General features: G+C 41.2%; 1 protein-coding gene across 2 annotated transcripts in view; it reads right to left on the bottom strand.

The window, feature by feature from the left end:
* Window positions 1–12,608, bottom strand: part of LRRC34 (leucine rich repeat containing 34) — a 958,875-nt gene that overhangs the window by 415,147 nt on the left and 531,120 nt on the right. For both annotated transcript variants that reach the window (XM_044070081.1, XM_044070080.1), the window contains one exon: window positions 6,948–7,102. In XM_044070081.1, the coding sequence (XP_043926016.1) occupies window positions 6,948–7,102 (155 nt within the window). The remainder of the gene's footprint in view (window positions 1–6,947; window positions 7,103–12,608) is intronic.

Below are 12,608 nucleotides of genomic sequence, written 5' to 3' on the forward strand. Positions count from 1 at the left end.
GGGGCTTGAAATGTTGCCAGATTCTCACTTAATAGTGTGAGGTTACCCTTAGAATAGTCCCTGAATATTTCAGGTTTAGCTGGAGGTCCAGGTTTTATTTTTACTTCAGAGGAGACCATTTAGTGGTTTGACCTTACCAGGGAAGGTATTGGAGTTGGGGGTGTGCAGCAGTCTCCCATATTAGTGAGGACCAGATCCAGTATGGTTGCATCCCTGATTGATGTATTGACTATCTGGTTCAGGGAGTTTGTGTTTACAAAATCCAGGAATGTCTGTGCCTGTGTGTTTGGTGCCGTATATGATTCACAGTTAATAGTGGAGTAGTTAAAGTCACCCATGAATATAGTATTGGGTTGGATGGTTAGTGTTTCTAATAGGTTTACATACATGGTATGGGTTTTCTTGGTCATAGAAGGGGACCTATAGCTTGTAAGGAAGTGGTATAGGATTTTACCTATGATGGTTTGAACATGGAGCAGCTCAAGTGCATTGTCCTGCTGACCAGCCTTGAAGTATATTTATTTTTGATGTAAAATAGAGACACCTCTACCTTTAGTCCCTGCCTGTGAAGTAGCTGGCCTAAATGTGTGGAAGGCATTATAACCTTGCACTGCTGGTGTGCTCTCCATGGCTTTAAACCATGTGTCAGTGATTAAACAGACATCAACATTCTCTAGGGTAAATAGAGCTTCTAGGGAGTGGAGTTTTTTTTAGACTTCTAGTACTAAGCAGTAACACCTTTAGATTTTCTTGGTTTTGATTTGCTATGTCGGAAGTACTTTCAATTTGGCATTGCGTAAAAAAGGCAACATGGGGGAAGACAATGTTTTAGCTAATATTTGAAAGCCTAGAGGGGAAGGTACAGACCATCCCTGGCAGAGCAGCATGGTCTGTTGACCATCTACTTCCATGCTGACAAATATTGCACCCTCTTAGAATGACACTGGAAACTAAGCCAATTATTAAAGTCAATCATCTTTTGTTCATATTGTGGCATCATCCTTGGAGAAGGTAAAATGCTGCTCAGTGCTAGGCTCCTACCTGCCTAAGACACAAATTCCGAGAGCTTCATGAGGTCTCTCTTCATATAGTCTAGGGAGGTACATCTCAGAAAATTTACTCCCACGTGGACTATGAGTGAGTCATATTGGTAACTGTGGTCCAATGGCCTGTGTGCATGCAGAATGTGGCAGATGCTAGTCCCTGATATGCAACTGACCATAACTTTATCCTTACTTGGCCTGGTGAGAAGGACATCAGTGTGTCTCATGATGGAATCTCCAATGACTAGAATGTTGGACTGTGTGGTGACTTGCCTTATGGGCTTAGAGGTAAAAGCTCCATGAGATGTAGCTGTATGTGTTGATGTGGTTGTTGTTTTGAAAGAGCGCATTTGAGGCTGCTGAGGGTATTTGTTATTTGTACTTTGTCTAGGAGGTCTTTGTGGTTTACGAAGGCTATGTGTAAGTGCCTCGGCATATGTGGGTCTACACATCTGCTTTGAGTTGTGTATGATGGGTGCACCGTGTGCACTACTGACAACCTTATTGACATTAGGAGTACTTTTATGTGAGAGCTTTCCTCCAGTGACATTGTGTAAATACATCTCTCACATACCATATCAGTTTGTTTGAGAATTAACTGGTTGTCAGTAAACATGAGGCAATTTCTACATTGCCTCAGGATGCCCATTATCCACAAAGCTGGTAATGGAGACAGTAGGAAAGTTCATATCCATGGCAACTGACCCTTTTTTATTGCTTAGACAGTTGGAGTGAGAATATCAATCACCATCAGGAGTATCTGGTTTGCAACTATGTGGACAGTGCTTGTCACTGCAAACTAGTTGTCCTGTGTGCAACTAGGTACTGGAGAAATTTAAATTGTACTTTTACAGGAAAAGTGTCACTCAAGATGTCTGAGTCTATACAGAGCACTGCCAAACACTTGAAGGGAAAGTAATACGTAAACCCTGAAAATTTAAGGAATAAGTATTTAGGCAGATATTCTGAAGTTAGAACAAATCAAGCAGTACTTACTGAAAACAAATAATTAGCTTGTCAAGAATGATGAAAAGAGGGGAGTCGCATGAATGGCAGCTGCCTGGCTACTACTAATGCTGGTCTCACCACAGCTTCACTCTGTTGCGATACAATGCTCCTTTGCTTCTTCTCTCACCAAAAGCAAAATGTTAGCACCAATCCCAAGAAGAGAAGCAGGTCACAGCCTGTTTGGTGATCCATAGTCTTGTCCCAGATGATGCAAGGGTCTGTAGGCTTGTAGCCTTTTTCTGGTAGATGCCTCGAATAGCAACCAGACCAATCAGGTACGTTAATCACAGACACTCACTCTCCAACCAGAAGCAGCATTTTATTCATCTAGCTGAGAGCTTTAATATGAGGCTAAGGAGTTCTGTCTGAGTTACTTGGTTATTGAGTTATTTAAAAATATGAAAATTGCATCTCATAAATTAATATCATAAAAACAACAGTTCATATCTCTTCATCTGCACTAGACAGAGGTCAAATATTAATACAACTGAGTTTGTCATTGTGTAAGCTTTAAGATGAAATCTTTTAAAACCTTGTACATAGCATGATTTTGGAATTACTAATGCAAATATGAACAAGCAATATTTGACACTTAGAGGCCTCAGTAGGTGGTAAATGCAGATGCACCTGAAGGTGTCACTCTGATGTAATGAGTTAATTAGTGATTCTGACTGCAGACGACATCCACTAGTGTCTAACAGCATACATACAGATTGTACTTCTGACAGAAATACTGAAAGTTTCATGAGAAACAGTAAAGGCAAGCATTTATCAAGGACAGAAACAAAATAAACTCTGCCACAAGCAGAAATTCCTACAAACACTGACAGAAATATAATATTTAAGTCTGTGTGTGCATGTGTGTATCTATATGTGTGTATATATATATATCTATATATATATATATATATATATATATATATATATATATATAAATCAGCTCTGGATCCTGTGGACAGTCAAGGGACTGTCTTCTTTTTATGGCAGTAAAAGACTGAACACTCACTTCCGGTGACAGCCAAAGGCTTCCCTCTCAGGATATACTCTGCCAAATCACAGGAAGAGGGGAGATTGAGCTTTTGAAAGCTGGTCAGTATTTTGTTACCTAGGCAGATAATCCAAAATGCCACTGAGGCAGTAGGAATGATGAACATTGTGTACACAAAAATAGTAACACACATTGTAAATAATGAGGCATATAAAGGGCAATCACTGATAAAAAAAAAATAAATATATTTTGAAGAATATAATAAACTAATATTGGAGCTAACAGTACATAACAGTATATGCAAGGACTGAAGTTAAGACAGGAGAAAAAAGGGGGAAGTGGTAGGTTAGGATAGAATAAAAAGTAGGAAGACATATATGGGTGTTTGTGGTTAGACAGTAAAAGTTAGATGTGACAGTAGGGTGAGGGGTTCCTGTAAAAAGTTAGCTAACTTGAACATGAACATGAGGATGAGAATATGTACAAGAGAAACATTTGACTGGTACGGCTGCACAGGTAAAAACTTCACTCTCCAAAGCCAAGAACAGCATCCATGGGACCTGACAACATCCCAGGCTGCCTTCTACATGAACTACAGAATGAACTTGCACCCCACCTAAGTACCATGTTCAATCATAGTCTCACCTCAGGCTTTGTGCCCATTGAATGGCGCACCGCGACAGTTATCCCACTCCACAAAGGGGGGGGCCACAACAGACCCCGGGAACTACCGCCCCATTAGCCTGACGAGCCTCGTCTGCAAGGCTATGGAACGTATCATCATGGAACTCATAAACAAAAACATTGGAGATCTCCAAACCCTGGACCCCACACAGTTTTGGTTTGTAAAAGGCAGATCATGTCTCCTAAACCTGATAGACTTCTTTGAAGTAGTCACCAAGGCCATGGATGAGGGTAAGGTGGTTCACACAGCTTATCTAGATCTCGCCAAGGCGTTCGACACCATCCCCCACTCTGGAATTATAGATAAACTCACTAAACTAGGTATAAATCCCTATGTCACAAGATGGGTTGCCAACTGGCTTACTGAAAGAACCCACACTGTGAAAGTAGCAGACTCCAAATCAGACTTCAGACCAGTGACAAGTGGAGTACCACAGGGTGCAGTCCTGGGTCCTCTCCTGTTTGGTATCTACTTCTCTGAAGTATAGGCTAACACAGAAGGTCTTTGGCTAACTTAATTCACAGTTGACTGCAAACTAGGAGCCATAACTGAAACTCCTAATGATGTGGACATCCTACAAAAGGGCCTCACTGAGACAGATGCCTGGTGTCAAAGACATGGTCTCAAGCTCAATGCCAAAAAGTGCACTGTCATCCCCTTTGGTAAAAATTCTGTACCCACGAACTACCACATAGGTGGTAGTCTACTTAACACCGAAAGTGTGATAAGAGACCTTGGGACACAGGTGGACAGTAGTCTCTCCTTTGATAATCACATTGCCAAAGTGGTCAGGAAATCCTTCTACGTGGCACACCTCATCACAAAAGGTTTCTCATCCAGAAAAAAAGAGGTCATTGTTCCCCTCTACTCATCACTCATTAGACCCATTATAGAGTACAATGCCCCTTTTGGTATGTACCTCACAAGACATCTACAACAACTGGAAAGGCCACAAAAATACCTCACAAAGAGGATTACTGGCCTCAAACAGATGCCTTATGCAGACCGTCTCAAAAAACTCCAGCTTTACTCTGTCGCATATCGCCTACTCAGAGGCGATCTCTGCCTAACATACAAAGCTATGCCAAACCCAGAGCTGTTGGACATGCTCTACTTAAAGAAATCCCAATCCCTTCGAGCTACATGCTCTAGGGACCTAAACCTTGTCACCACAATAAACAGAACATGCTGCAGGGATAGATTCCTGTCCCAAAGACATACTCTGGAACAGACTACCTATCTATGTCAAACAGAGCTCCTCATTAGCACTCTTCAAGAAAAATCTTGATGATTGGATGGGTAATAGGAAATTCATCCCGGGGATCACTTCTGTGGTTCTGCCTGACAGGGGCACAGGAAAATAACTTTCTTGGGTGGCTAAAGCCAGGGTACATTTTTGGCTAGGCTTGTATAGGCCCTAGGGCCAATAGCCTAGTACCTACCTATGAACCTATGAACCATCCTTGTGGCAGTAAGGTAGGCAGGGAGCTTCTCCTTTTGATATCTGCAGGTGGCATGGCTGAACTACTACACTACCACTTACATCAGTCATTCATGTATTTCATGCCATATGCCTCCCTCTCCAAGATGGAACGGGCAAAGTTGGTGCAGGTTTTGATGCAAAGGGGAATTTTGTAGACCTGTATTAAAGCATCACATCCAGAAACTTTTGACTAATGCGCATCAGGGTGAGATCCAAACTGTTTGAATGGCAAAAAATACCTACCTCTTCAGGTTCAGGGATTAGGCACATTTATATCGTCACAACATGACATCACAACTTGTGCTGACAAGCAAGCATGTTAGATCCTGAGAAAAACACACAATTCACACTGGTATTCAAGGAGAAGATGAACTGAATCACTGGATCCATTAAGAAGGATCTCTGATATCTCAGAAGCAGATAGTGTCAACATGAACAATTATTTCAGATCCCCGTTCCACAGATACCATACATCAAGAAACAGATCTCATGAAGGATAGAGCAGATCTCACTAAATCTGGAAGTTCCCTTCAGAATGGAAACAATGTCTTAAACTCGTATAACAGAATCCATGGACTCATATCTATCAATGTCTTACAGCAAGAAATCTGGACAAAGCCTAAAATAATGGGGGCACAAAGGCCCAAAAATAGGGACAGATTTTACATATTGTTCTTATGAACTTATAAAGTAGTTAGAATAATAGGATTTGTGTTAGCATGCATTTTCTGAAGGTTGTGAAGTCTGAAACTCAAATGCATGTCATTATTTAGTGACTTCAATCTTTAGTGATTTGCCAGAAAACCACAAATTTTATGTGATACAGACCAAAAACATGAGGCAAAAATCTGGACATTCTGAAAAACTATGGACAGTTGAGGAGTATGCCTGGATTCTACCTTGGAGCCCACATAGAGGAATTGACAGTACAGGGAAACTGTTGCAGGGCACTGAGGAACAAGTGTATTAACATAAAACAGAAGACTGCAGTTATCTTTACCATCAGAACCTTCAAACACATCTGACAACAGCAAACACTGCAAATCCTACTACAATGATGCAGGATATCAACAACAAAGGGGAAGGGGTCAAACTCATATCCTCAATGCAGAGTAGCAATATAAGCAAGGGAACTATTCAAGGAGGCAGGCTTGATCCTGACTCTTAGCTGCACTGCTGGTGACCTAGGTTCAGTTAGTTTTACATATGTCACAGGATTGAGTGGGAGGAGAAAGAGTATATCTCCTTTCCCAGACAGAGGGGAAGGAGGGTCACTCACAACAAGTGCATCTTGAGGTTGAAAACAAAGGCTAGACAAACAAGAGGCAATTTGTATAGTTGGCCTGAGAAGGAGATGGGATGCAGCACTTTGCATGATGATCATCACTTGGAAGCACATCATGTGCAATATATGTTGCACATCTCCCAAGACTGTGGAAGGGGAGTTATGTCCAAACAAAATATGCTGAGCTGCCTGCTGTATGCAACTGTATTTTCCTTCACAGGTGACAAACAGTAACTTGATGTCAGTAGGAGGATAGGGAAACAAGTAATTAAATAAACATAGACAGTATTAAATAATATAAGCCTCATGAGCTATGACCCCATGACAGAAAAAAACCTCTTCTAATTATAAGCTTGTTATTTGAAAAGAGCTGATTCCAAGCAGTATAACATGAAGATTAAATGCACATCATTTTTCACTCGCAAGACTTGTTAATTTAAATGTTTCTTCCTTACCACTGGAGATCAAGATATCGCAGAGAAGAATTCACTAACAAAGTTTCACATAACCGTTCAACTCCAAAATCTGTCATTTCATGTTTTCCCAAATGCAATTCTTTGAGAGAGGGGTTTACTTTCAGCATCTTAGTCATGTGCACTGTAGTCTCCTCCTGTAATATATATGACAAATTTTACTTCCCATACGAAACGATCATAACAGTAGTAGTTGCATAACTAAATGAGTACCTAGGATTGCAAAGACGAATGACATCTGCAATATATTTAGAAACAAACTTTTTAATCTGAGTAAATTCCATAACAAATTTGCTTCAGGTAACATCAGATAAAATAAAAATGTGAAAGGCATACTGTGATAAAAAATAAATTTATGTACTCACCATTACAACTTCATGATCCATGTCCCTACAATTCCTCTACAGGACTAGGAGCCACAAGCAACAGTTGCTCAGTACTTTTAAGACTTTCTCACACTTTAAACTCCATCCTCACTCCCATAATACAACTCACTTTACCTCTCCTTCTCTCCAAATCAAGATCCCAGTAATGCCATCAGACAAGTCCTGCAGGTGTCTCCTCAGAAGAAAGTACAAAGGATAAGGAAATGTGGGTGGGTTTGTTGAAGTGGATGAACACAGATCATAAAAATCCAACGCAACTGTAAGTATATAAGATCTGTTTTTATGGCAAGTACATAACTTTCACATCTGACATGATGCAGTCTGTCCACTTCAAACACTGGAAAAACTCTGCAGCTTAAACTTCTTGGGTTGCGTTAACAGAGAGAATGCCCTCCAGTACAGTAGCCCCATAGGCAGACCTGGTCTTTGAGATCATATTTAGCTTATACTGTCTTGCAAAAGTGTTCACTGAAGTCCATATTACAATAGCACAGATGTCCATTGTAGAATTTCTGAAAAAGGCCAAAGTAGTAGCCATAGCTCTGTCCAAATGTACTTTGGATTTGCTTAGTAACACTTTGCTGTATTTTTCATAACAAAAAAAAACATACATCCTGTGAGCGAAATGGGTAGACAGATCTTAAGAACTTTCTGCCTGACATTTTATGAGTAAAAGAAATGAAAAGCTGGTCATCCTTCTTAATATCTGCTGCCCCGTCGAGAAGGAAACATGGTTAATGATAAATCGCAAGGCTATGCAATACATACTCTTCCCTGATTACAGTACTGATGGAAGAAAACCAAAATGTTGATGCACTGATCAAGATTAGTCTCAATAGCTATCCTTATGCAAGAAATCTGAATCTATATACAAAAAAGCATTTGTCTTTATGAAAGATAATATATGGATGTTTAGAACAAACAGCCTAAAATTTGGATACTCTTCTAATGGGGATAACTGCCACTAAGAAAAAGGTTTCCATAACACAAACAAGATCACTCTAGTCATAGGTTTAAAAGGAGGCAGTGTCAATTTAATATGAAATTCAGATTGCAAAATGGAGTATGCTTTCGGGAGGGGGGTCTCAATAAAAAATAGGCCGCCAATGAGAATAGTCTTAACAAACTTTCAACGATGCCAGGGATAAGGAAAATAATCCTCAATGAAAGTTCAAAATAGCAGCTAGATGGACCTTGAATGAAGAATACTTGCAGCAAAGAAATGAAATATTGCTGGAACTGAAGCTGAATACAGATCTACATCTTGATCAGTTGCACACATGGGGAAACCTTGTTCATTTACTGTATATTTTTTTTTCTAGTGGCTAGCTTCATTGATGCTGAAAGCATATAGACTACCCATACAAGTTAAGATGGGTCACCTGATCATAAAGGGAATTGGAGAAAACATGCAGTCACTTTCAATGATTGGAAGTCCTGCTGAGTCTTCCTAGGTGGGTGGACAACAGACCTTTGAGAGGTCTGAGTGGAAAGGCTTTTCTAACAGATGAGGCCAAAGCAGGGGGAACCATACCTGTCAGAGCCAAAAGGGAGCTAGGAGAATGACCTTAGCCTTGCTTTATTGTGCTTTTTTCTAGAAACATCATGAAGAGAGTAAATGGGGGAAAAAGTGCAGAGAAGGCCCAGAGCCTGCTTCTGGACCAGAGCATTCTGGGATGTCTACTGTTCTGAGGGAATCAGGGGAAAAATGCTTCCATGACCAAAATCCAGAATTTGGTTTTCCTCCCATAAAGATTCAGCCCATTGAAATTTGGTATCGACTCAATATCATTTGGCTTTCTGGGGGAATAAAAAGAATTTGTAATAAAGTACAACTGTGCAAGTTGCACTTACCCATAACAGTAGATGTTCGAATTCCTCAGGCTATATGCGTGGTTTATTTTCTAGGAAACAACAACGAGACAGCTTCAAAAGGCTCTGGCTTCGTCACCTCCGTCAATATGACTGCTGATTGGCTAATCCCAAGGAGGGAAATCAGCAGCAAGAGTGAAGCTTTCTTCAAGACTTTCTTGCTTGTATAATAAGAGAAGAGACCAGCAATGCTGAAACAACCAAGCAATAATGACAATAAAACATATACAGTAGAAACAAATAAAACCTTACTTTATATCCCAATTGCAACTATATACAAAAGGGGGGGTGGGGTGTGGCTACTGCAGCAGTGAGAAATTTGAACATCTAGTGTCATTGGTAAGTGAAGCTTATACGGCTGTACTACGTTCATTGTTCCTACTGATGCAGTAGCCCTTAGGCTATAGGGGTTGATTATCAAAGCCTATTCAACCAGGAACGTGGAAGGATATAGATCCAGGAACCTCTGGAGAATGGCCTTATCAAAGTTCAACCTGTTTTTTAGTTTCTGGGTATAAAACTGTGAGACTGATGGCTTGATTCAAAGTAAACTCTAAAACCACTTTAGGTATGAATGATGGGTTGGTTCTTAAAGAGACCCTATCCCCGAGAAGAGACCAGATTGCATTATGGTTATGGTCTTTCACTACCATGTACAATGTACAAGGCTCAATTCTGACCTCTGACCAATGCCTGTTTGTAGTTTGAATGTTCTCCCTGTGTCTCTGTAGGGGTTCTTCCCACCTCCCAAAAACATGCTGAGTGTTTCTATCTCAAACTCACCTAAGAATAGAGCTTTAAGCAGCAGCCTGGAGGCTAGATGGTGCCCTATGGGGAAAGAGTCAAAAAGACAAACCACCATGGGCATTTACTGTGCTGCACAGTATCCTCAAGATAGGGGAACACAGATCACAGACTGCACGCTGTAGAGGGGCTAGCAACTCAATGTAAAATATGGCTGTAGGTGATTCAGTCATGTTCACCATTCACCAATGTCACCAAATGGGCATGGACATTTGCTGGTCATAAGTGGGTTGAGGACCTGGCCTACTCCAACCTACATCAGGAACCCATGTTAATGGTGAAAGGAGTGTGTGTGTGTCCCTACTGGTGAATGGGTGCCCGCTATAAAGCCCAGCAGCCCTGAGTCAATAAACTGGCTGGTCTGTGTCCAACTACCCAGCTTGGGTTACTGGGATAGCACTGTTGAGTGAAAGCTGGATGTAAAACCAATCAACCTGCCGAACATGAACTTAGAATTGCTACACTCAATGTAGGTACTGACAGGACAAGGTTCGCAACTGGATGACATGATGGTAAGGAGGAGACTGAACATCTTCTGTATACAGGAGACAAGATGGTTCTGTATACAGGAGACAAGATGGAAGGGCAGTGCAGGAAAGCCACTTGGCTTGGGAACCACAGTCTACTACTCATGGCAATCAGACTTCAGTGTAATGATAGAGCAGTATTTATCATCTCAGCCTATGTCCCACAGCAGAGCTGTGGTAGTGAAAAGAAGAGTGCATTCAGAAAGCAGTTGCAGAACCTATTAGATAAAGCAGGACAAAGGGAATTGATTCTAATAATGGATGACCTCTGTGCACATATCTGGACAGACAGAACAGGATATGAGGACTGTCTGGACCACATAAGTGGGGCAACAGGAATAAATAAGGAGAAATGGCTTGATGGTAGCCAATACATGATTCAGAAAGAGAGAAAGATACAAGGTCACATACAAACGTGGCCAACATGCAACTCAGGTAGACATCCTCCTAGTACAGAAAGGGCACTGGAGTAGAATCAATAATTAGAATGTCATCCCCAGTAAAACATTCGGTCCACAGCTTAAACCACTGGTTGCCACAATCAGCTGCAAGTAGTGGTCAGAGAAGGCTCTATGGTCAACAGAGATCAGGCTGAAGACCTGGAAGTTAATTGGAGAGATAGCTCAGCAATTCAAGGAATTATTAGGACTCTAGCACCTCAAGAAGAAGAAAAAGAGGAAACAGGTGGAGTTGAAGAAGAATGGCAGTGCCTCAAAACAGCATGTGAAAGGGCTACAGAACAGATATGCAGTCGAGCTAGGTATGGAAATAAGTTACGTAAGGGAAGCTGATGGTGGAATGCAGAAGTTTAGAAAGTCATCAAAAGAAAGATGGAATGCAGAAAAAAGGTGGAGATACAAAAGACAGATCAGGCCAGGAAGGAATATTGGTTGGCTAACAAAGAGGCTAATAGAAAAGTTGCAATAGCAAAGAACAAGGCATCAGAGGCACTCTACCAACTTCTAGAAAGTGACTCAGTGGATGGCACACAGAAACTCTATCAGGTTGCGAGGCAAAGACAGAAAGATAAAGAAGATAGACACCCTTTATAAGGCATGCCAGTAACAACCTGCTCACCAGTCCACAGGACATTACAGGCAGATGGAAGGAGTACTTTCAGCGACTTCTGTATGAAGGAAACCCTACAGAAACTGTATTACCCCAGCCACAACTACAGTGAGAAAAGATGAGGAGCCCACCCTAGAAGAAGTTAGAACAACACTAATGAAAATAAAGTCAGGGAAAACAGCAAGCTCAGATGAGGTCCCAGCAGATAACAGCAAGATGTTGGGAGAGATAGGGGATAAATGCCTCCTGAGGGCACTCATAGCACTACAGAGAGAAAGGCATACCCCAGAAGACTGGAGAATAAGCATACAAGTGCCAGTGTTCAAGAACAAAAGGAACACATTCAAAACTGTGGGCAGTATAGAGGTATCAAACTTCTATCACACTGTATGAAAGCTCTGGTGAGGATGACTGATAAACGTATACAAAGAATAGCAGACAGTAAGATGGGAAATGAGCAGTTTGGATTCAGATTAGGATGCAGCATAACTCACCTGATGTTTGCAGTGAAACAGATACTTGAGATGAAGTTAGAAATGAGGAAATAGTTCAACTGGGCATTCCTAGACTTGAAGAAGGCATATGGCAAGGTTCCAAGATAGCTGATTTGGGCAGTTCTGCAGTGGTTCGAAGTCCAAGAAACATTGGTAAAATTAGTGCAAGCTATGTACAAGGACCCAATGACCCAAATACAAACAAATTTCAGTCTTACAGATGGGTTCCCCGGGGGAGTGGGAGTGATCAGGGTTCAGCTCTGAGCACACTTCTGTTCATACCGGTGATGGTCTATATTAGCAAACAGGTCAGAGGGGACAGATCAACAAAGTTACTACAAGAAGATGATGTGGCATTACAGCAGATTTTGACAAGAATTTAAAAAAATAGTAGGGGAATGGAATGCACAACTGAAGGCACATGGGATGAAACTCAGTACAGATAAGACAGTTGTTATGACGGCAAATGGGGGAGATCAGAAGAAGATGTGA

The sequence above is a fragment of the Protopterus annectens genome, chromosome 4.part1, assembly GCF_019279795.1.
Source record: "Protopterus annectens isolate FY-2018-M chromosome 4.part1, PAN1.0, whole genome shotgun sequence".
Classification (NCBI taxonomy): domain Eukaryota; kingdom Metazoa; phylum Chordata; order Ceratodontiformes; family Protopteridae; genus Protopterus; species Protopterus annectens.